The following is a 25,875-nucleotide window of genomic DNA, read 5'->3' as shown; positions in this document are numbered from 1 at the left end:
TTCAAAACAGCACTAATTCTCCTACTTACACATGGACACCGTTTTTCTTTGTAGATGGCAGATAGGATGTTCCGAGCTTCTTGAATAATTCGCCACAGTTCTTTTATTTATTTAGGCTGTCTCAGTTACTTCTGTCTCTTCATGTAATTCCAGACTGACTCAATGTTCAGTGGGGGGCTTTATGGGGGCTGTGCCATCTGTGCAGAGCTTACTGTTATTCTATTCTATTTGCAAAATGGATGTTTGGGAGTTTTAAAAAAAAAAAAAAGTATATTTCCTATTGACACACTAAAGCTGAAGATATAAAACTGTCATCTTAAGACAACATTTTTGTGAAAAATCTTATGTGCCTAAAACTTTTAGACAGCACTGTATGTATGTATAAATATTTATACATACATACAGTGCTGTGTAAAAGTTTTAGACACATATATATATATATATATATATATATATATATATATATATATATATATATATACACACACACAAACACACAATATGTGTGTATGAATGTATATTCAGGTGAGCCAAAGACATAGTTTATTGATGAGCAGGGAAATTTAGTTTTGGACAGATCGCATTCTCATTTTGTTGGTAGTTATATTTTCTCGACGATTTCTAAGAGATTGTCTGAGAAACAGAACCAGACAGAGCTTGTTTGTGCAACTACTTGCCCACGCTGTATAGTACGAGCAAGACAGGACCAACGAGGAGGCAAACTATGCATCCGCACGCGGGCGTCTTCTGCGCACTCTGATTGGCCAAACGTCCTGTCAATCACATCATCGGTCCCTCAGAGAATCCGCCTCAGCAACGCCATCATCTGTTACACTCGGCGACAGGAGCAGCCTGAACCGTCAGGGCCAGTGTTGTTATTTTCATAATTCACGGAGATTGTGTTTATAGAATAAAAGCTGTCTGCAAATGACCTATTTTCGATTCTCTTTTTTTGGTGAATTACAAAACCCTTCAGACGACCCCTCTCTTGGTAAGCGTTTTTTTTTTTGATGGTCTGGCGTTTTTGATTCACTTGGTGCAACCGATTTGTATCCAATCGTTATTCTGCTTTATGGAAATGATGGGAGAGGGTGGCTCTATAATAATGCATTCGCTTTATCAGCCGAATAATATTCTACATTGTTCAACATCGGGAGGAATACATTCTGTATAGAAAGGATACGTGATGATTTTGCTCCGAATCGCTTGTCTCTGGCAGCAGGGATTGATGCGCAGCAGAAAAAAACACTTATGTACACAATTGAATGGAAGAATAAGGCCTCTGTTACTAGACAGTAGGCATATTATAATAGTATGAAATCATTAAAGACTCTTTATCAGGGTACAGCATATCAAGAGACAAAGATGTAGGCTAACTTAAAGATGGGTTTTTATTCAATATAAATGTTGTGTAATCTAATTTCTTGGCAGGTTACTTTACGTCTATAAATGTATATGCAGTGGATGTTGGCCTAGACTATAGTAGCCTTCATACAATTTCTAAAGAATACAATCTTCATTCTTGAATGATGATACCTGAATGAATTGTGACTTTATTACTCACTTTAATATCATGTATTCTAAATGGTTTGAGGAAATATTTATGTGCTGATTGCTATAATATCTACAGTATATAAAGTGAAATATACTAGAGTACAGTACAAAATGTTCAGAGATAGAAAAAATGGTACAATAAGGTTGTATTTGTTAACATTAATACACTACATTGGTTAACATCAGTGAACAATAACTGTATTAGTATATGTGGAAATTAGCTAATATAAACCTAGATTAATAAATGTTATAAGTGCTGTAACACTTATTAATCTAGGTTGATGTTGATTTCAACATATACTAATACAATTGTATTGTTAGTTAATGCTACTTAATGTTAACTAATAACATCTATTCGTAGTTTTGCGAATAGAATTGCGATAATGGCTGTGGCTGAGACACTTGTACAGCAAAAACACAAATGCCTTTTTTCATGCACAATAATCTCTACTGATGTTAAATTAAGAAAAGTGCAGTTTACATAAAAGCTTATACATTCTCGACATATACATTTATGTTTGCACATAAATTGATGTTTTTGGCTTTTCGTTGTTTTGCCCACTCAGGCAAAGGAGCAAATCATAGATGTTTTCACCCCATCTTTAATTGAATGGAATGCGAATACTCCATTGTGGTAGCCCAGTGCTTGCCTTGGTATGTTTATTGAATGTATGTTTTCATTTACTTTCTGCATGTGTTGCATTTCAATCCTTTAGCCTAAACTATGTAGTCACAATCAGAGTAAAACAGACTGCATTTATTACATGTAACTGCTGTTAATCTTCATTTTCTACATACTAGAACATTGAAATGGCAATTTGAAATATCAGACAACACTGATTATCCAACTCATTTAAAATAAGAATCACAAATATAGTTTCAATTAATTCACATTCAGTTGTTTTAACTGTAAGTACAGAGTCTGTTTTGTTATGTCCATGCTGAATGATTTATTGGCTTTATTATTGATTTATGTCCCTTGTAAAGTCACTCTCATTTACTCACCCTCATGCCATACCAGATGTGTATGGCTTTCTTTCTTCTGCTGAACTCAAATGAATATTTTTAGAAGAATATATCAGCTCTGTTGGTCCTCACAATGCAAGCTAGTGAATGGTGACCAGAACTCTGAAGGTCAGAAAAGGACATAAAGGCACCATAAAAGTTATCCTTTAGACTCCAGTGGTTAAATCTATATTTTCTTAAGCAATGTGATGAGTGTGGGTGAGAAACAGATCAATATTTAAGTCCTTTTTACTGTAAATCTACACTTTTATTTTCACCTAATCATTCTGGCGTGGAAGTGACTTTCACATTCAGCCACCTACTGGTTGGGCTGGTCAAAGGTGGAGATTTATAGTAAAAGAAAATAAAAAAGTTGACTTTATTTCCTTTCTGGACCTTCTGAGTTCTGGTCACCATTCACTTGCATTATATGGACCTACAGAGCTGAAATAATATTCTTAAAATCTTTATTTGTGTTCAGCTGAAGAAAGAAAGTCATACATATGGCTTTGTTTGATAAGTGATGAGGGAATTTTCATTTTTGGTGAACAATTCCTTTAATCTCCGCATCTTGATCGTTTTTAATGTCTTATTTGTAAAGAAGTTATTCATTCATTAAGTAACTATGCCCTTACAAAAAAATCCTTTATTTCCTCTCTTAAACACAAAGAAGATAGATAATGGGCTGTGTGCAATGTAAGGACAAAGAGGCAACCAAACTCACGGACGACAGAGAAACTAGTGTCTCGCAGCACGCAGGATATCGTTATGGGGCCGATCCGACGCCTCAGCACTACCCGAGCTTTGGAGTCACCACCATACCAAACTACAACAACTTCCATGCACCTGTCAGTCAAGGAGTGGCCGTGTTTGGTGGAGTGAACACTTCTTCACACTCTGGAACTCTACGATCTCGGGGTGGAACAGGTAAAAGAAATGAGGAACTTTTCTGTTCTGGAATTGAAACAGATAGTGGAATCTTAATTTTTTAAATAGAAAAAAACTGATTGTCAAAACTGGCCTGAATGTTAAAGTCAACATGAAATCAAATCCTATTTACTTCATACACATGTCTGGTCTTATTGTGCACAATCCATCAAAGCATGTTATTCTAAAGAAATAAATGCCTCAATTCTAGTATGTAACACCCACTCTTCAACACCCAATCTAACCAATTAAATAGACCAATCCTGGACTACATATTTTTGTGTGACTTGAAACTACATCACATAACAGAAAAAGGGTTACGAATGACATTTTGTGTTGACTTCAAGTATGCATGAAAAAATAAACCTAACAAACATTTTCCATCATCCTTGTTCAAATATCCCAACAATTTCCACCTTGTAAGACACATGTTTATACATTGTTATATTTCTTTAAGTCAATAAGCTTATGTTACAGTATTTGTTCTCTCCTTTGCAGGAGTAACACTCTTTGTAGCACTTTATGATTATGAAGCAAGGTCAGAGGATGATCTCAGTTTCAGGAAAGGGGAGAAGTTCCAGATTCTCAATAGCACGTGAGTTTATAGAAAACAATTTAAGGGACCATGGGACAACAGTGTCTGAAAAGGCAAAAGGATCTCATTTTAGTGAAATAATTAGAATGAAAATGAAGATAAACAGTCCGAGATATTGTCTGAAAGATTGTGATTAGTCAGAGGTTTAACTAAAAAATTACAGTAACTTTTAATGTATCTGTACAGAAAGCTTTTGCAGATTTTAAATTATATTTTATGAACAATACAGTACAGTTAGTTTCCTTAAAAAATCACATTAAGTGTGCACCTCCCTAAAAAACAAATACAAGTTCACAACTAGAAAAATGTAACTTGTATAATTCGGCACACTGTTGGTACCAAACAAACTTTTATTCTCACCATATGTTTAAAGCTTTTTTCACTTCATCAGTAATTGATGTTGAAATGGATGAAGTGCATGTAGCTCAAAATGTCATATGTACAGTATAGTGAGGATAAAAGTTTGTTTGGGAGCATTTGTGTGCCAACATTGTTGCATTTTTAACAGTTTGTTTTCTTATCTATAATTAAAATTGGTCCTATTGTAAATGTATTCTCTGTTTATTTGTTCTATATTTCAGCGAAGGGGACTGGTGGGAGGCCCGCTCTCTCACTACAGGTGGCACAGGATATATACCCAGTAATTATGTGGCTCCAGTAGACTCCATACAAGCAGAAGAGTAAGTTCTGTTTTGTGCTAAAATATTCAAGTGTGATACATAAATAGGATGACTGTCCAAAAGAACAATGACTGCTTTTTGCATTACCCTAAATAGTATTTTCATTGGAAAAGCACTATAACATAACTTTGTCATGTGGTCATAGCCAAATGCTGTTTTTCCCTTTGTAGTTGGTATTTTGGTAAACTTGGCCGCAAAGATGCAGAAAGGCAGCTGCTGTCAAATGGAAATCCAAGAGGAACGTTCCTTATAAGGGAGAGTGAGACCACGAAAGGTAAACGGCATTTCCACAAACCCATATAGAATTACTTAAAATTATAAGACAGGTCTAAATTTATCAGTCTTTGTTCCGTAAGTTTGCAAACACATCTAGAAAAGAATGGTGGTATTTTTACATGTATAACATCTACATGTGTTCTCCTGGTATGTAAACGTCTAGTATGTTTCTTCTAGGTGCATACTCATTGTCCATTCAGGATTGGGATGAAACTAAAGGCGATCATGTAAAGCACTACAAGATTCGCAAGTTGGACAACGGAGGATATTACATCACCACTAGAGCTCAATTTGAAACTTTGCAACAGCTTGTGCATCATTATTCTGGTAAATCAACAAATTCAAATTCAACACATTCAACACAATTACCTTCAGACTTGCCTGCTGTGATTTTCATACTCTTATTTAGTTGTACAAAGGGATAGTTCACCCCAAAATCAAAATTCTCTCATCATTTACTCACTCTCATGCCATCCGAGATGTGAATGACATTTTTTCTTGTGCAGAAGACAAACAAAGATTTTTAGAAGAATATATCAGCTCTGTTGGTTCTTTCAATGCAAGTGAATGGTGATCAGACCTTTGAAGGTCTAATATCACATAAAGGCATAATAAAAGTGACTCCAGTGGTTAAGTCAACGTCTTCTGAAGTGATCCAGTCCATTTTAGGTGAGAACAGACCAAAATGTAATTATTTTTTCACTATAATTCTTGACAGCAGTTTCCTTGGCGATTGAAGCTCGGTTACACTTCCTATAGTGCCATTTTGCGCTATGTGCATGCATCAAGCACTAGGATATCATGATCATTCCTAGAGACTGCAATGGCAAGGTGTATAGTGAAAAAGGAGTTATATCTTGGCTTGTTCTCACCCAAAAGTGATTGAATTGCTTCAGAAGACATTGATTAAACCACTGAAGTTGTATGTTGAATTGATTAATTGTATGACGTCTTTATGTGATATTTGGACCTTAAGCATTCTGGCTACCATTTACTTGCATTTTATGGACCTTCAGAGCTGAGATATTCTTCTAAAAATCTTAATTTGTGTTCAGCAGAAAAAAGAAAGTCATACACATCTGGGATGGCATGAGGGTGAGTAAATGATGAGAGAATTTTCATTTTTGGGTGAACTATTCCTTTAAGTCCAGACAATACACTGACTAGTCAGTTATGTAGATTTGCATATCCCTAGCTTGTAATTTCTTAATCAAATCGAACCATTATCAATGTAATCATCATCCTCGAGACCTGACCCACTATTGTTTTTTTATCTTTCTGCATTCAGCCAGGGCTGCTGGACTTTGTTGTCGTTTAATAGTCCCATGCCATAAAGGCATGCCCCGCCTTGCTGATCTGTCCGTCAAAACCAAAGATGTATGGGAGATCCCACGGGAGTCACTTCAGCTTATCAAACGATTGGGGAATGGGCAGTTTGGAGAAGTCTGGATGGGTAAGTGATTAGCTTAACCAAATGCACAATAAAAGTATATTTGTGTATCACATGTTATTCCAGGGGTATAAATCTAGGCCTGTCTTGAAGGCAAGAGATCATTTCCTCTTGTCAAATATGTCTGGGCAAGATTAATGTGTGGTTTCTTTCAAGGGCTGGGTGACTCACTAACTATGAAATCCCGTCTCTGAATGGCAGGCACTTGGAATGGCAATACTAAAGTGGCAGTGAAGACCTTGAAACCAGGCACAATGTCCCCAGAGTCGTTCCTGGAGGAGGCTCAGATAATGAAGAAACTGAGGCATGACAAGCTAGTGCAGCTGTATGCGGTCGTCTCCGAAGAGCCCATCTATATTGTCACAGAATATATGAGCAAAGGTAGGTACGGGTCCTGTCAATTTAAACCTATATGAATTGATGTTGTAAGTTATGTAATTTAACTAATAAACAACATATTTTCTGCTGAACTACTCTAATGATTCAAACAAAAATTCACCTTTAATGCAACAAAGTCACAAATGATGGAAAAAGTCTGATGATAGCAAGTGACTGTAGAATGACATACAATAACAAAGTTGTGGGTTTAAAATACAGTAATGAGCAACAGTAACATCAGATCACATGTGTTTAAATGGTCTTTCAGGAAGCTTGCTAGATTTCCTAAAGGATGGTGAAGGACGTGGTCTTAAATTGCCAAATTTAGTGGACATGGCTGCTCAGGCTAGTAAAATGTTTTATTGTTCTGTGTCTCAAATAATAATTAAAGGTAACTTAAAAGCACTTACCTGACCTCAGGTCATTTTTCATTATTTGTGTATTCTCTTTTAGGTTGCTGCAGGCATGGCTTACATCGAAAGAATGAACTACATCCACAGAGATCTGCGGTCGGCCAACATACTTGTTGATGACAGCTTAGTTTGCAAGATTGCAGATTTCGGACTGGCCAGGCTAATAGAAGACAATGAATACACAGCACGACAAGGTGAGTGTTACATTCCCAATTCAGGATGATGGGACAAAAATTAAGAACTGTGCTAATAGAACATTTCTTTTCCATCAGAACATCAAAAGACTTAGCTAAGCTGATTGATATAAAATAGTTTCTGATTCACAGTTGTTGAGCTGTACACTGTGCAGATCTAAAGCGTAACTTCTCGTAGTAGCAAAGATGTGATTGATATGGCATGGCCAAATAGGTCCTGTAACATTTGGTCTATTGGTTATATTTCTTTAATAATGTTTGCTTGTTTCCTTACATACATGCTACACAATTAAATCTGTAACTTTCCTGGTAGAAAAAAAGTAGACCACTTTTCAAGATCAGATCCATAAATCCTGTGTTCCGTTGCAGGTGCCAAGTTCCCAATCAAGTGGACTGCTCCAGAGGCAGCACTCTATGGAAGGTTTACTATTAAATCAGATGTGTGGTCATTTGGAATACTACTCACAGAGCTGGTAACCAAAGGACGTGTGCCCTATCCAGGTGAGATTTGATGGTGGAAGGGAATTAAAGACCATGAGCTTAGAGGAGTATGGCTGTGTTCACACAGCAGTAGTATACTGTTGTCAGTCTTGTTTGGAGAGCCAACTATGGTTCTGTTTATGCACAGTTCAGATATGAATGACATTGGCAACTGAATTCTATAAACAACTTGACTCACAACTACTGTATGTAGTTTATGACTTTCAGGACTCTCAATTGAATTTTGAGAGTAAGTGTGTTAAAAATACACTTGTGTGATAAGACCTTGCAGTGTTATTGAAGTCGCCAACTTTAGCCACTTTTACGTCAACGGGCTGTAACGGTGAGTTACAGTACCAGTAGCATTTTTTTATTAGATGACGGTTCGGTACAGTACGATTACAAACCATTTTATTCACTTACAATGAAAGTGAATGTGGGCCAATTTTTGAACATTAAAATACTGACTGTTTCAAAAGTATAGCCACAAGACATAAACAATGTGTGTGTTCACATGATTTTAGTGTGATAAAATCACTTAATCTTTTCTGTGTAAAGTTATTGCCAATTTTACTACTTCGTTGCCATGACGATGCAATGTCAACAAACCCTAAAATGACTGTAAAAATTACAATTTAAACAACTTTATAGCTCAAATAATACATGAGTTTCAGCAGATTCATGAATTAAAGTGCTTTTATAAAATTATAAGCTTCACATTTCTGCCTTTAAACCCTCCAAAAATTGGCCCCATTCACTTCCATTGTAAGTGCCTCATTGTAACATCGATTTTTGCTTTTTTTTAAAGAAAAGGAGGGACGAGGCGAGATTCATTATTTTGGTAATCAACATTATGCCACAAATGCTGTCGTTTGAGCTGAACATATATTGATCCTGATATATTCCTTTAACAATTCAAGTTGGAATGAAACTCAAAACAATAAGTTCAGCAAACTCAAAAATATTAATGATGCTTTAGTTCAATAAACTAGTATTTTTTAAGTACAACTGTCCATAATTATCAATATTCTTGAAAATAATATATATTCTTTATTAAGCATATCTACATTTCTACATAAGATCATGTGTCTTTACCACATAGTTGGTTCAACTTAAAAGGTGGTGTAACAAGCACTTCAAACTTCAAACACAACTTTTTGTAGCATAATTAAAACATAATTACAAACACACATAGAGCTAAAACATCTGTTAATGCAAAACAGATTATTTACATGTCCTCATAATTCAGCACGCTTTGACCAAACATAGGTAAATTTTTCTTCATTAGAAAGTTCAATCAGCTTTTTAAATAGAGTTTATCTGACAAAATTTAAGTTGGATTTTTTTACAGCACAGTTAGCAAACCCTACTCTGGACAGAGAACTGTGATGGTGAAATGGTTTTAGTGACATGGTGACTCACAATTGGTCTCTTGCTCAGTCTATACGTAAAAATCTTGATTTGGCAGCACCACAATGAGCTGGGATTGGTACTCAACAATGGTAACTGTTCGGCCAGATGGTGAAAAAGTGGCTTTTGATATTTACTTGAGTCACACACTGCCTCTGTGGTTATAGCCGTTATTTGTGGCTATCACAAGAATGAAAAATGGGACTGACTTAAGTTACAGTTGTATGGTGAAGCCTGGGTAGCAAGTCACTATGCCACCACGAGGACTTAGAGCACATTGGGAATTGGTCATTACAAATTGGGGAGAAAAGGGGAGAAAATAATAAAAAAAATACTTTGATTGTGTGAATGTAGCCTCTATTAATTATAACTTCATATTATTATTCACTAATTATTTCACTCTCAGCATGCTTTCTCAGTTAAAGACCATATGCTTTCTTGCTGTCTCAGGGATGAATAACCGAGAAGTGTTGGAGCAAGTGGAGCGTGGTTACAGGATGCCCTGCCCCCAGGACTGCCCTAGCTCCCTGCACGAGCTCATGCTCCAATGCTGGAAGAGGGACCCTGAGGAGCGGCCAACCTTTGAGTATCTGCAAGCCTTCTTGGAGGATTACTTCACTGCCACTGAACCACAGTACCAACCAGGGGACAACCTCTAAACGTAGAGCTCTAGAATACAGAATGCCACAACAGACTGCCCTCGAAAAGACTGATTGAATGAGTGTTTGATGATAAAAGCTTCCAGATTTCGTGCCATCTCGTCCCAGTCTCTGACACAATCCATCTTCCATCGAAAAAGGACTGCAATCGCATTATATCTGTCAGTAAAGCCAAATAGTGTTTTTGGGAAGAGAAATCGATCATGATTAACGATAAGAACTGCTTGTTTGTATTTAGTGTAAATATATAGTGTGTTAAGTTACCCCCTGTATTTGGCTCATTTTATGACTTTTTATAATGCTGTTTTCGTTCTTATCCAGGCTGAGAAAGAATCGTCGCTATGAGGAAAGCATGATTATGGCAACATCAAACATTTTAATAATTACAATGATTCTGGAAATCATTCCTAGACACTTCCAGTAGGATGTTGACCAGCCTCTTTTAAATATTCAAGGAATTCTGTCAATTGTACAGAATAGTAAAATAACTATGTGTGAAAACACTCCCTCTTAGCAGTGCATAGATAGCATTTCTGACACATTATTGTGACTTCTTCACGAAAGGTACTGTAATGATGTCTGCATTGGTTTTAGTGAGTTTGCTGGGCCCAATTATTTTCACCTGCTTTTAGCAAGCGCTCAGTGTCTCAATTTGTTTTCCTGCTTCTTAGAATGAGTGTATTTTTTATTTAATCGCTTTGGATTAACTATAGAGCAATGTATCAGAATAGTATGAGACCAAGAGAGCATTATGCTTGACCATACTTGCATCTTTCCTGCAAATGAGATAAAATGAACTGCTAACATAATTACTGTTGTGAGAGAAAAATAAAAACAAGTCAATTAAATGTATCTCACAATATCATGCATTTTGAAATAACACAACTAAATATGTTGAGAAAAAGTACGAAGTGGTAGAATTTCAGTCAAGATAACTTATTGCTGGTCTGCCTTGTTTTTGCCCCTCATTTTGTCCATCATGATAAAATGACATGTCTGATGGCATTGACATTATTGGCTCTTTCTTTTTTAATACATTTAGGGTGACCAACCACCCAATTAACATACGTAACAATGTGATAATTGATATACGTTATTAATATATGATATAATTTAATATTTGGCATTTCACATAAAGACAATTATGTAATGACACATGTTGTTTCTGAAACAATATTAGCATGGTCACTAGACAGTTAAACCAATGGTGACTGATCATAGTCCATGAGCAGTTTCATACACTGAAGTGTTGGTTTCAGTCAATGTTTTGGATAGAATAAGGGGTTCCATGGAACACTGTTTTTATCTGGGCCTATAATTAAATTATGTGCTGCATTGTTGTTATACTTCAACCTCATAATTTTCACATTTATTTTTGTACCATTTTTCCATATTTTTATTAATTCATAAATATTGTGTTTATTTTATTGCTTTGTTTAGTTTATGCACAAACATTTTTAGAATAAAGTATCATATTTAAATTCATTTCTTTGAACTTCACATTTTTTCATCTGACATCAAATTATGAATTAATACTCTACATTTTTTTTGTTCACTCATTTATGAGCAAAAGCAGATAGATTAGCATAGATAGCATAGAATGAGGATTTTGTTTTAAAGAAATTTCCGGGGCATAATACAAGTTAAGCTCAATCAACAGCAAAACAGCTCTTTTACCATGAAAATGAGCACAGTGGGACATTTTTTTAAAATGTACTTTTCCTGGCACTTTCAGTGATGATCTAAATGCCATGTAACCTGCCATTATACCTTTATAGAAATATTAGGATGTCTCCTACCTTAGTAAAAATCTAAAAATTTATAAATACTAATACCTGGAAAAGGAACCTTTGGACACCCTCTTTAACCAAAACCCAGGTGGAACTGGTAAATTGGGGTATTTTATTTATGTTCCTCTTAAACAAACTAGAGAGGGGCCTGTACTTGCATATAGTTTAAATTGTAGGTATTATTTAGTTAGTTTGCACCCTAGGTTTAGATAAAGATTAAAATATCCTCTTGTTAAATTAACTTAAGTTGTTTAGTCTCATTAAAAGATCCATTAAGATCCATTTGTGATGTTTTTTGTGACATTTTGGAAACACTGGAAACACTTTACCCATATTTACCCTATTTAAAAGCAGATACCTTTTTGAGTGACTTACAATGGAGGTAAATGTGGCCAGTCCATTAATGCTGAAATACACACTGTTTCAACTGTATTGCCACAGGATGTGAACATATAAGTGTTAACATGATTTAGTGTGATAAAATCACTTACTAACCTTATCTGTGTAAAGTTATATCCAATATTACAACTTGATGACATGAAAACAAAACCAATCCCAGTTTTGGTTGTGTGTGTGTGTGTGTGTGTGTGTGTGTGTGTGTGTGTGTGTGTGTGTGTGTGTGTGTGTGTGTGTGTGTGTGTAAAAATAACTGTATGTCACAAATGCTATTAATTGAGCTAAACTTGTATTGAACCCTGAAAATTCCTTTAACAGTTTTAGATTTTAGGTTTAAAAAAATGTCTATGCATTAATCCACATAGTAACTACATTTCTCCATAAACAGCTGTACAAGCTGGACTACTCCTGTATATTTAAATGGCAGATACATTATCTATACACAAGGCCACGTCATCCACACGCCCCCCCTTCTGCCGCAATGCACTTCTGTAATGCCCTGCACATCCACTAGAGGGCCACTGCATTCCAGGCAAAACTTGAGATTCTATACCACATGGATATCCACATCTCAAATCTCTGCTCAGCTAGTTTGCTCCCTTCTAAATTGGTGTGGAGCTTCTACATATATTTCAAATCTGTTCCATGAAATCACAGATGAAACTAATCCACTGAGGTCTGGAAAAAGAGTGCTATTTGTAAGCATGATTAACATTTAAATAGATCACTATGAGGCATTCATTTTTGCTGACCTGTCAAATCAAACTTTTTCACTGGAATTGATGATCAGAGAGCAAATAATTGATCACAAACTATGCAATGTCACTAATGATACATGCATTACATTTTTTATTTTCTATTATATATGAAACACCAAAAAATTGTGAAGCTGTCAACACATAATCATGTCTCTTCTTTTGCTACCAGTACAGGCCTCTAACAGATCACACCCCCTACAGCCTTAAAAGGCAAGAGAGTGCAGATGGTGAAGAGTAAACTGTCTAAGAATAAACGAGGCTTGCAAAGCATAAGGTTACCTTGAAGCTCCCCGGAACTTTTCCCAGCCCATACCCATGTGAGGGAGAAATAACATTGGCTAAAATACCAGCACCTATTTGCCTTCTCCCCTGCCTGAACTCCCCTGTTTACATCCCATTCTCCCCCAGCCATGGTCACCAATCCGGCACTTTGAAGACCTTCATCCCACATTTTCTCATGACTTTGTTAGGTTTCACCTGTGGATTACATGGGGACGACGAAAAGGAATATAATTTCCTGAGTGTGATTTAACATCAACTGGGTGAAAGTCCAAATAAGATTACACAAGCAAAATCAAAGGACAATCGGATCTGAAAACAGAACTACACAATGGCTCAGGCAACTACAGGTACTGCAGGTTTTTACGCATGATCTCCTCTATTTGGTTGACAGACATAGAGTTGATGGATTAAAAAAGACTGAGTCTTTTAAGTTCATCCTAAGGAAGGAGTGACACTGATTTGGCCATTTGGATCATATTTTAAAAATAACTCCAATGACAAATTATCAGAAAGTGTCCCAATTTTCCTATATTCACACTATATACTGTATAGTTTGAATATGTTTTTCTACTCATAATGCATTGATGATTTTATTTAGAGGTTTCAGTGTTAAGAATTGGCAGAACTGTTCATGTCACATTTTGGCCAATCTACTGTAGCTGCAAACAGGGTCATATTGCTAAGACAAGTACAGTACAACATCAGATAAATATAGATTTTGTTTGTTTGTTTGTTTTTGACTGAATATTGGTTTATTTGATAATTTTTTACTGTTCATTGAACTCAGCGAATTAAACAGCAGGAAGAAAATGACACAAGATGGACATACAGTTTATTCTGGCCAGCAGTGTGAAATCAGATTTTGAGGCATGCGGTTAATGTACGAGAGCAGCTGCAGAAATGTCAGTGCATGGCATCATGACGCAGTATTTATATAGAAAGGAAAAAACTGATACAGAAATATACAGAACATATAGAAATTATTTTTATATACAAATCATGATTTGTTTTGAAAAGTTGGAGTTTGCATCAAATTATACACTGTATATTGCAGTGAATGTGTGACAATATGGCTGTTTAATTATGGGGTGAATTTGTAGGTCAACCTGCAAGGCTAATTGGCCTAGAGTTCCCTTAGGAATTTCAAGTTTTGAATGGTTTTCAATTTAGAAGAAAAAAATAAAGACTGTGGTTAACATTACTTGAAGAGACTTTTCCGTTTTGTTCTACATCAGAAATGAATAGCCTGGTCTCATGAAATACACGTGAACATGACAACATTTTTGCCATTCAAAATGTACATGCTGTATCACGTTTGGGTGAAGTAAAATGCAAGTGAAATGGTGTTGCATTCAGATGCAGTTTTAAGGTGAATTTTAGATAGTTTGCAAAAAAATTTATAAAACCTACTTAAAGGTGCACTCAGCGATTCCTGAGAAACACTGTTGATATTCGAACTCAACTGCCAAAACAAACACATCCCTCCCTTCAGTGCTCCATTGGAAGATCCTGCATGCTGAAAAGCCTCGCCGATGTTGACATGGCTCCCTCGACTTATCATAATCCTTCTTTTTTAGTTTATATTCGTCTGACCTTTTTCTCTTGGTCTGCTTCACAGACATTTGTGTTTAGAAAGTTTGCATCAGCCAGATTTGCCGTCGCTGTTCTAATGAATTTCCCTTTCGCTCTGCCCCCACCCCCATCCTGTGCACATGCAAGAACCACCCCTTGTTGCTGATTGGTTGGAGTCGGGTTGTGTGGATCGATCTGATCCACTTTGTTTTTATCCCATTTACAGAGTCAGAGCTGTGTACAAATACTAGATTTTTTTCCAGCTCTCCCACAGAATGGACAAAAAGTGTATTGGATTAGAATTACTGAGTGCACCTTTATCCTAAAACTTTGGCCTGAACCTAACCAATAGTGTTTTAAAATATTATAAATGAGACATTTAAAAAAAGACATCCTTACCAAATCAATGCCTAAATTTCACCATTAGTGTTTGAATCTATCTATCTATCTATCTATCTATCTATCTATCTATCTATCTATCTATCTATCTATCTATCTATCTATCTATCTATCTATGAATATGATTATTAAATAATTACTTTTATTTTACCGTAGCAACTTGAGATGTTAGGCAGAATGCCTCAGTCACAATTCACTTTCATTACAGCTTTTTCCCATACAATGAAAGAGAAAGGTGACTAAGTTCTCATTTAGTGTTCCACTGTAAATTATTTTCTGGAAAGTCCTATGGGTTTGGAACAACATGAGGTTGAGTAAATTATGACAGAATTGTCATATTAGGGTGATCTATACCTTTAATTTGATCACATCACTACAGGTGCAGAAATAAATCCCATTCCTCCCACCGCTGCTGATGCTCCTGCAAGGCCAATACCTCCAGAATCTCTCACAGCCAGAAGCCATGGATTTTTAAGTGTCTTGAATCGTCCTGCACAATGGCTGGTCATCATCACACTTCTGGTCTCATGGTCATTAGCTGGTGTTGTCATGTTTAACTTTGTGAGTGACGATCAGGTTGCAAGTAAGTTCTAATCATTTCATTATAATTTTCAAGTAAACAGTCCTGCAACACAAATTTTCCATGTAAATGTCACCTTTGCTGTTTTTGTATTGTCAGGTTCACTGTGCTTTTGTTTATTTTATTTTTTATGTAGGCATCCAGGATTTAGCTTCAGATCCAAAGTTAGCAGTGGACAAGGCCATTGAAGGCATTCACAATGGGATAAACCATGTGAACAATATCTTTACTAATACTCACGGTATTCCTTTTCCAGTCACAAATATTTTCTTTAGACTTTTAGTGGGTGTACAATTTTCAGTGATTTAACATTAAAGTGATAGTTTACCCAAAAGTGTCAGACACCATTCACTTTCATTGTCTCTTTTTTCATGCAATGAAAGTAAATGGTGACGGATGCTAATATTTTGCCTAACATCTCCTTTTGTGTTCTATGGAAAAATGAAAGTCATTAGGAGCAACAGGATAAATAAATGATGACAGAATTTTTGGGTGAACTATCTCTTTAAGTACAATGTATGATTTGTTGGTGGATTTATATGGAGAATGTCTCGTTTTCTCTGCTGTTTTGTTTTGAATACAGAGACCATCACTGAAGTGATCTTTAATCCGATGGACACTGTTAATTTAGCAGTGGCTTCTTTGTCAGGATTATTTATTGCTGGTGGTATGTAAATACATCCATTCATGGCCATCAAGCCAAGTCAAGTCATTTTTATTTGTATAGCGCCTTTCACAACACACATTGTTTCAAAGCAGCTTTACAGAAAATCATGCATTAACAGAAAATACAATCAAAATCATTGTGCACAATAAAACACTATAGGACTTTTTGTTTAGTTTTGATTTACATATGTCTGTTTTTGTTTCTTTGCTGTCTGTTAAAGAGGATGCAGGGATCACTGAAACAGTGAAACTTGGTGGTGTAGTATTAGATGACATCACAGAATGGATTAGATCCTCAGTGGGCAACTTATTCCACCTCTTTGAAGGTACCTTCATTTGTACTGAAATAATTTCCCATTGTTCTGGGAGCTAACATGCAATCAGAAACCTTGGATGTGTTCTAACCCATGTGCAGGATTTGTAAATTGCTATTGATTTTCCTTGCTGAAAAGGAAAAATTAGTCACTAGAACTAATGTTTCAATCAAACATGATTTAAGTTCAGTCATGACAACTCTCTGAAAGATTTAGCATTTTAATGTGGGTATGGCATATTGATAGTATATTAGTCTTGGCTGACTAGATCTGCTATGCGTCTGCAGAGCCAGTACGGAGACTAGCTGCTTGTAAATACACAGACATACTGTTGAGCATGCACCAATTAACATAAAAACAATCCACATGTTGCCAGGGGCGGTGCAAGGATGGGGGTGTATGGGTGAATACAAGAAATACTTGGATACAAGAAAGGAGGGGAGTGGATACAGTGACACCCAGGATGGAGAAGTGTGTCTGTGAGTGGGGTGGCCAGACATCTGTAAGCTCCACCCTTGCATGTAGCAGATCTAGACTGGTGGAGCTGGTGTGGAGGGTTTCAGAGAAAAGGTCTCGCAGTGTGCTGCTGTGAAATCAGCCTTTCTGTAAAACGTAGCAATTTAAACATTACACAAAGGGAGAGACGCAAATTGATTGGCTACACGATTACATGTCAAAGGACCAATCAGCTTACACCATGCGAGCCCATTGGGTTAACGTGTCACAAGTGAGTTAGCCGACTGGCTAACAGATAACAATCAGCTTGTGCCACATTGAGTTTCATGGCTGAACTTTGGTCATTTGCACAGCCTCAATAATGTCTGATTAATGCTTTTTATGTTGCTTAGATATCCTGGATATTGTGATCATTAATCCAGTGGAAATGGCCAGTGAAGCAGTTGTGCAAATTTTAAGATGGCTCAAGACCATTTTAATACATCTTTCAACCATGCTCGGAGGAGTTAAAGGTTCTTAAATATGCAACCTGGTCTCACAGAATCACGCTAATAAACTTAAATTATTGCTAAATGATTTTTTAATTTCCTTTCACAGAAATCATGAATAAAACAGCAGATTATCAGTTAAAGGGATAGTTCACCCAAAAATGAAAATTCTCTCATTATTTATTCAATTCATGCATCACACATGTGCATGGCTTTCTTTCTTCTACAGAACACAAATGAATATTTCTAGAAGGATATTTCAGCTCTGTAGGTCTATACAATGCAAGAAAGTGGTGATCAGACCTTTGTAGTTCCTAAAATCACGGAAAGGAAACAATAGGAGTAATCTATAAGAATAAATCCATATCTTCAGAAGCAATATAATAGGTGTTAGGTCCTTTTTTACTCTAAATCTCCACTTTTACATCTGAAGGTCACATGTGGTGCCTGTTTAGTTTCACTTTCACATCTGAAAGTGGAGATTTAGCATAAAAAGGTACTTGCATATTGTTCAGTTTTTCACCCACACTTATTATATCACTTCTGAAGATATGGATGTAAACACTGGCGTCGTATGATTACTTTTATGTTTCCTTTATGTGATTTTTGGAGCTACAAAGTTCTGATCACCATTCAATTGCATTGTGAGGACCTACAGAGATAACATATTCTTCTAAAAATCTTTGTTTGTGTTCTGCAGAAGAAAGAAGCCATACAAATCTGGGATGGCTTGAGGGTGAGTAAATTATGGGAAAATGTAAATTTTTGGGTGAATTATCTTTTAATTACTTTAACACTTACTTTTCAGTTTGTTCCTCACACAATGACCTCTAAAAACTTTTACTGTAGTGCATGACTTTTAAGCCTATACATTTTAACATTTGCATTATAATCAGCAAGTTTTATAAGCTTACTCAAGTGCGAAAAAATTACGCAGTAACTTGACTGAAATGGCATTGCGCTTGCAATGCAAATGACCGGGGATTGGACACGTGAGCCGAAAGTGTCATAGAAGCACCTTAAAATGAATTGATTGCTTCAGCAATTGCATTTTTCGTCTCAAATTTTCTTTTTCTGACACTATTGAGTAAGTTTTAGGGTAGGGATCTAGGTAATTTTTGTTGATTTAAAACTCGCCAGAGCATTAACGATTAACATTAACCTTATCTGTTTGGGAGCAAATGTAACTCACTTTTAGTGTTTAGTGTACATTTCTCCTCCATGATATTCATAAGAACATTTAATATAATTTTGCAAAAATGATGCCACATATATATATTAGGCCAATATATGCAATATTAAAATCTATAAACCATAAAGGTCCATTAGATGTCAAAATTCTATCCCATTTTTCAGCTTGGATCCCCAATATGAGCACTAATCCAATGGAATTGGCCGGCAATATTGTTGAGGAGGCTACAGACCTGAAGATCTCTGTCTCTAACTACCTATCCAACCTGTTTAAAGGCAAAGAAGGTATTGTCATTAATTCATCAGCTTTTTAATTTGATTGTGTTTTGCCTAAAACATTTTCATTGCTTGCGTTATATTACTCTATTTTTTCCACAGGTGGTATTCCTAACATTGGATTTGATACCATGAAACTCCTCACAGATACTGTTGAGGAATTTACTGACAGGAGGGACATGTTCTTGGCCTTTTTCTCAAATATGCTCATGAAGAACAAAGGTATTCATAATTGTACATCACAAATTTGAACATTTGTATCTTGAAAACACAATGTTGTCTCTTTATATTCCCTTTGTTTTCTGTTTCAGATTACACACCACAAGTGATAAGAAGAAAAGGTATAATAATAATAATTATGCATATTATAATGAATAATTTTATATTATATTTTTTCCCTTTCCATGCAACAATCACTAAAATACAATTCATTTGCAAATGTAAACATTATAATATTTCATCATATTTCTAAATTCTCCAGGAGAATTCCTGCCCCCTATGGAAAAAGGTTAGTGACTCATTAATTAATTTACTGTATATAAAAGCTGTTGATTAACATGAAAACTAACACTAGTTATGTAAACTGATCAAATATTTTGACTACTGAAACAGCATCAACAAACTTAATATCATTTTTAAAATGCATTTATTTTGCACTTGCAAAAGTATATGACAGCATGTGAAAAAGGTGTTTCTTTACATAACGTTTAATGCGAGATCGTGAATTGATTGAAATTGTAAAGTCTTCAGGCTAGCCAATGCCCCATATCCATTCATTTTGATGTACTTTATCTTGTGTCTTCCCATGTTTCAAACCTGTCAATCAGAACATAAATAAATGTCAAAACAATGTGCATGAACAAATGTTGCATGACTGCATATAACGATGTAATTTATGTTCCTGTCCTACAACTACTGTAAATATGTTTCGCTCACTCAATCTCACACTGTATTGCCCATGTTTATTTATTTATTTAATTAAATATAATGTAAAAATTTGATTTATGTGCTTGCGATTTAATTTCCCTGGCATGAGTGCATATTTACACATACCAAAAATAAAAAGATTTGTCAATTGCATATCTTGCTGTGTTTGATTTTCATTCCCCTCTTTGCAGTGTAGTACGAAAGTCTAACCATCTCTGATACATTACGTAGTTCATATTCACAAACATACACCACATAAGATTTCTTTGCACAGGTATGCCACATGTTGCAAAAATATTGTGACCTCCACAATATTAATGCTCTGAGATTGAAAGCTGATAAACTTTATCTAAATAACGATTTAGATTTAAAGTGGTTGCAGTTTAGATATTTCCATTTGAGATATCAATGTCACTTGACAAACCTTAAAAGATATGCACCAGGTTTTGGGTGTTTTTTATCAGTGGAGTAACATGTGCATACTGCTAAAGTCATCAATGTGATGTAACGCCTGTAATTGTGTTTCCAATCTGTTTGCACTAGACATAAACTGATAAATCAGTTTTGGTCATAACTTTGAATGAAAAAGATAGTAACAAGTTAAACGGCTTCATAAAACAGTTGCAGAAATACTGGGCAAAAAAAGGGACACTGCCAAAATCACTGTGACATCCACATTGAAGAATACAGACAGCACTAAACAAGAAATAAAAGAGACAATTGAGGAGGACTATATTGAGGTGGACACAACCAAATTCCATGAGGATGTTGTTGAAGACACAACTGAAGTAGTTGAGGATATGTTGAATGTTAAAGAGGAAGAAAGAGTTGAAACATCTGAAGATGCCTCCGATATGACAGAAAAGGAGGACGTTGATGTTTCAGAGGAGGAAGGACTTCCTGAAACAGTTAAAGATACCTCAGATGAAGATACATCTGGTGTTACAGAGGTGGGAGAAACTACTGAAACAGCTGAAGATACCTCCGAACTTAAAAATAAAGACAAACCTTTTGATATCTCTGATATCACAGATGAAGATACCTCTGAAACAGAGGGCGACACATCTGATGTCAGTTCTGAAGATAACTCGGACGTTAAGGAAGAGGAAGAAACTTCTGACACAATTGAAGGTACTTCTGATGTCACAGATGGAGAAGCAGCAATTGAAAGAGCAGAAGATGCTTCTGATATTGCAGAGGATGAAATAGCTGAAATAACCTCTGATGAAGACACAGGTGAAGGTGAAGATGCACCTGTTGTCACCGATGAGGAAGAAGAAGCTGTAACAGATGACAGTGTCACAGAAGATGAAGAAACAGCTGAAACAGTTATAATTGTACTAGAGAACAAAGTAGAAGAAAAGACAGCTGAATTAGATGAAGCATCTTCCTTCCATGTGGAGGAAATAGTGGAGGTAGCAGGACTTGTTGATCATGATCAGGCTGAGTGCAAGGATGATTTAAATGCGGAAGACGACAAGGAAGGAAAACATGTCAAAGAGGAGGAAGTTATGGCATTTAGTGACACTAAAAAGAGCACAAAGGACATGGAGGTAGAGGAAGACAAAGATGAAGATGATTTTGTAAAAAAGGACATTGAAGAGACTGATCATGTTCCTTTAGAAGCCACTATTGCTGCTTCTGATGATGATGCTGATGATTATAATGAAGAAGAAAAAGTAGAGGAGGAGCTTGTTCTGCTTATTGTCAAAAGCGACATCACAGATGGAGATGATGAAAATAACAATAACAGCAGCGGTTTAGCTGCCGTGAAAAGAGGCTTGAGTGAGCAAAGAACATCAGCCAAAGCAGCTGAAGAAGACTGCCATTCCATTGAAACAGATGACCAGGAAGCACATGAGGATCCTCGTGAAGAATATGGCAAAGGTATAGAATAATTTAGACTTAGGCAAAAGCAAATAGTTCAACTGACAGATTGCAACCTCACATGCCTTAGTAAGGTGACCTTAATAACTAACAACAATTACAATTCACCTATTGTGGAAAGGCTAATCACTAAGGTCAGTGGCGGATTTGGGCATGGGCGACATGGGGAGCCATGCAATTTAGAACTACTACTGACTAAGGTTGTTGATTATTATTGTTTATATGTTAATTAAACATTTTATTTATTTATATATATATATATATATATATATATATATATATATATATACACTCACCTAAAGGATTATTAGGAACACCATACTAATACTGTGTTTGACCCCTTTGCCTTCAGAACTGCCTTAATTCTACGTGGCATTGATTCAACAAGGTGCTGAAAGCATTCTTTAGAAATGTTGGCCCATATTGATAGGATAGCATCTTGCAGTTGATGGAGATTTGTGGGATGCACATCCAGGGCACGAAGCTCCCGTTCCACCACATCCCAAATATGCTCTATTGGGTTGAGATCTGGTGACTGTGGGGGCCATTTTAGTACAGTGAACTCATTGTCATGTTCAAGAAACCAATTTGAAATGATTCGAGCTTTGTGACATGGTGCATTATCCTGCTGGAAGTAGCCATCAGAGGATGTGTGCATGGTGGCCATAAAGGGATGGACATGGTCAGAAACAATTCCTTCACCCAAGTGGCACTAAGGGGCCTAAAGTGTGCCAAGAAAACATCCCCCACACCATTACACCACCACCAGCAGCCTGCACAGTGGTAACAAGGCATGATGGATCCATGTTCTCATTCTGTTTATGCCAAATTCTGACTCTACCATCTGAATGTCTCAACAGAAATCGAGACTCATCAGACCAGGCAACATTTTTCCAGTCTTCAACTGTCCAATTTTGGTGAGCTCTTGCAAATTGTAGCCTCTTTTTCCTATTTGTAGTGGAGATGAGTGGTACCCGGTGGGGTCTTCTGCTGTTGTAGCCCATCCGCCTCAAGGTTGTGCGTGTTGTGGCTTCACAAATGCTTTGCTGCATACCTCGGTTGTAACGAGTGGTTATTTCAGGCAAAGTTGCTCTTCTATCAGCTTGAATCAGTCGGCCCATTCTCCTCTGACCTCTAGCATCAACAAGGCATTTTCAGCCCACAGGACTGCCGCATACTGGATGTTTTTCCTTTTCACACCATTCTTTGTAAACCCTAGAAATAGTTGTGCGTGAAAATCCCAGTAACTGAGCAGATTGTGAAATACTCAGACCGGCCCGTCTGGCACCAACAACCATGCCACGCTCAAAATTGCTTAAATCACCTTTCTTTCCCATTCTGACATTCAGTTTGGAGTTCAGGAGATTGTCTCGACCAGGACCACACCCCTAAATGCATTGAAGCAACTGCCATGTGATTGGTTGATTAGATAATTGCATTAATGAGAAATTGAACAGGTGTTCCTAATAATCCTTTAGGTGAGTGTGTATATATATATATATATATATATATATATATATTAATTAATGAATACATGAAAATAAATAAAGTTCTATATGTGTAGCCTAAAACAAATAACTTATTTTTAAAATGCTTTCTCATTACCTTATAATTCCCTCTAATAACTGTACTCAAACTGTAAAAAAAAAATTAAACAATATATAATATTTGTATTTGCTGCAGTAGCATTATTTAGCAATAGACCATTAGCATTCTTTTTTCGAATTTATCGATAATACATTAAAGAACCAGTTCACCCAAAATGAAAATTCTGTCATTATTTACTCACTCTCATGCCATCCCAGATGTGTATGACTTTCTTTATTCTGCTGAACACAAACAAAATTTTTTAGAAGAATATCTCGGATCTGTTGGTCCATTCAATGCAAGTGAATGGTGGCCAGAACTTTGAAGCTCAAAAATCACATAAAGACAGCACAAAAGTAATCTATAAGACCCCATTGGTTAAATGTATGTCATCAGATGTGATACGGTGAGAAACAGATCAATATTTCAATCCTTTATTTACTATAAATCTTCACTTTCACTTCCATATTCTACTTCTTTTGTTTTGGCGATTCGCATTCTTCATACATATCGCCACCTACTGGGCTTTATTATAGTAAAAAAGAATTTAAATATTGATCGTTTTCTCACCTACACCTATTATATCACTTTTGAAGGCATGGATTTAACCACTGGAGTCATATGGATTATTTTATGCTGCCTTTATGTGCTTTTTGGAGCTTCACAATTCTGGCCACCATTCATTTGCAATGTATGGAGCAACAGAGCGGCGATATTCCAGACAAGCATTCCAGAAGTGCTACTGTTTTGAACAACAGCATTGCCACTGTTTGTATCATGCCTGTCTGTGTTTGCTTTTTCAATAATATGTCTATAATATGGCAAGCAACTTTGTAACCATATTGTGAGAAATGTGAAAATGTACAACCTCGCTGTTACTTGTGTGATATTGCTTTTATTCTGATGAACACATGTTAGCACTCCTTACAAACTGGATGTGGAAGAACAACTTGATGGATGAAGATTCATTCAATGTTGCTTCTACTTCACCTGTGTTTCTGGAAAGAGTTTTTGAAGAGGGACAATAGATGATTCTCTAAAGAGCGTTGGTGATGGAGGTCTACACATGGAGTGAACTATAGCTATTTGAATAGACATTTATTACTACAAGCATTTCAGCCTGTTTTGTCCAATATATTCTCTTTTTAAGGCAGAATCTACAAAAAAGTACTTGCTCTCTTTTATGTAATTATGTGGGACAAATTTGTTTTGTCTTTTCTTATTCTTTCTTTGTAAAAAAGTTATTGAATATGTGTGGAATGGCTTTACTTGTTTCAAATCATCATATAAAAGAATGTAAAACCAAACAAATGACCACTGATTTGTGTACAAAATTAAGAGTCTTTATTATTCAGTCTGACATTTGTAGTCATTTTATACACAAATTGAATGTAACTCAGAAAGCTATAATCACTGTATAGTCATCTCTGTCTCATAACAAAGTGAGAAATTATGATATACACAGATTTTATTTCATTTTAAAGGTTTTACTTTCTAATGCAATGACATGACTGATTAAAAAGCTTTTCACTTCTTACAAACACAGTTAACTGAACGCACTTATAGTGCATTATTTCAAACACTAATTCTCATTTTCCATTAATCATATGGATGTTAAAACATGTAATGCTTATTTAACATGTATTGCCCTCCTTAATTTCAGTTCTTGAACACATAAAAGAGGCCAAAGAGAAAAAATCTAGAGAGGAGGTTTTCAGAATCATTCAAGGTGAAGTATTTGTTGTTTCCTTAAAGGCTTGTGCACATTTTAATTCAGTTATGTTTTGCATTTATTGAGAGCGTTTTCGAAAGTCTCCATTTTCAGTGCCGTTCCTGTGTGGATGAGAGGTGTAAAAATATAGCTAAATTAATGTGCTGTGTATTTAGAAATTGATTGACGTGTGACACATGATCTTATCTGTTTTTACAGACATGAGAGGTAAGAAGACCGAAAGAGAAAAGGATGAAATAACACTACACAAAATAAATATTACAGTAGAAAAAGCAAGGAAAAAAGAAAAAACTGAACCCGACAAAATTATGATAGAAAAAGTTCAAAGAAAAGAGAAACCCAAAGAGGATAAGTCTCCAGAACCAACAGGTAAAACTGGCAAACAGAATGTAAAAAAAATATTTTTTATAACATTTTAGCCTATTTTTCATTTTTTTTTTAATCATTAATGCATTACATTTCATAGGAAAATTCCAATAAATTGAATTGTGAAATGTTTAACAGTTAAATAAAATAATAAAAAAATGTTTACTTTTATTTTATTAAAAATAAC

At 35.8% G+C, this 25,875-nt stretch overlaps 2 protein-coding genes across 51 annotated transcripts in view; both read left to right on the top strand.

The window, feature by feature from the left end:
• The first annotated feature begins 841 nt into the window (after nt 1-841).
• Nucleotides 842-11,468, top strand: fyna (FYN proto-oncogene, Src family tyrosine kinase a). The gene is made up of 13 exons (XM_052154055.1): nt 842-991; nt 2,121-2,208; nt 3,230-3,486; nt 3,985-4,081; nt 4,663-4,761; nt 4,932-5,035; nt 5,215-5,364; nt 6,326-6,490; nt 6,689-6,868; nt 7,134-7,210; nt 7,319-7,472; nt 7,842-7,973; nt 9,813-11,468. The coding sequence occupies exons 3-13, from the start codon at nt 3,240-3,242 to the stop codon at nt 10,019-10,021; spliced, it is 1,614 nt and encodes a 537-aa protein (XP_052010015.1). The 5' UTR covers nt 842-991; nt 2,121-2,208; nt 3,230-3,239; the 3' UTR covers nt 10,022-11,468.
• Nucleotides 11,469-13,345: 1,877 nt separating this feature from the next.
• The window catches only part of si:ch211-266g18.10 (titin), a 65,516-nt gene continuing 52,986 nt past the window's right edge, over nt 13,346-25,875 (top strand). For all 50 annotated transcript variants that reach the window (XM_052153103.1, XM_052153106.1, XM_052153154.1 and 47 more), the window contains exons 1-12: nt 13,346-13,594; nt 15,598-15,801; nt 15,935-16,039; nt 16,382-16,465; nt 16,686-16,790; nt 17,627-17,746; nt 19,079-19,198; nt 19,292-19,411; nt 19,501-19,530; nt 19,671-19,697; nt 25,254-25,319; nt 25,521-25,691. In XM_052153103.1, the coding sequence (XP_052009063.1) occupies nt 13,576-13,594; nt 15,598-15,801; nt 15,935-16,039; nt 16,382-16,465; nt 16,686-16,790; nt 17,627-17,746; nt 19,079-19,198; nt 19,292-19,411; nt 19,501-19,530; nt 19,671-19,697; nt 25,254-25,319; nt 25,521-25,691 (1,171 nt within the window). In that variant the 5' untranslated portion in view covers nt 13,346-13,575. The remainder of the gene's footprint in view (nt 13,595-15,597; nt 15,802-15,934; nt 16,040-16,381; nt 16,466-16,685; nt 16,791-17,626; nt 17,747-19,078; nt 19,199-19,291; nt 19,412-19,500; nt 19,531-19,670; nt 19,698-25,253; nt 25,320-25,520; nt 25,692-25,875) is intronic.

This window comes from Xyrauchen texanus, chromosome 22 (assembly GCF_025860055.1).
Source record: "Xyrauchen texanus isolate HMW12.3.18 chromosome 22, RBS_HiC_50CHRs, whole genome shotgun sequence".
In the NCBI taxonomy this organism is placed as follows: domain Eukaryota; kingdom Metazoa; phylum Chordata; class Actinopteri; order Cypriniformes; family Catostomidae; genus Xyrauchen; species Xyrauchen texanus.
This window is presented reverse-complemented; position numbering and strand designations above follow the sequence as displayed.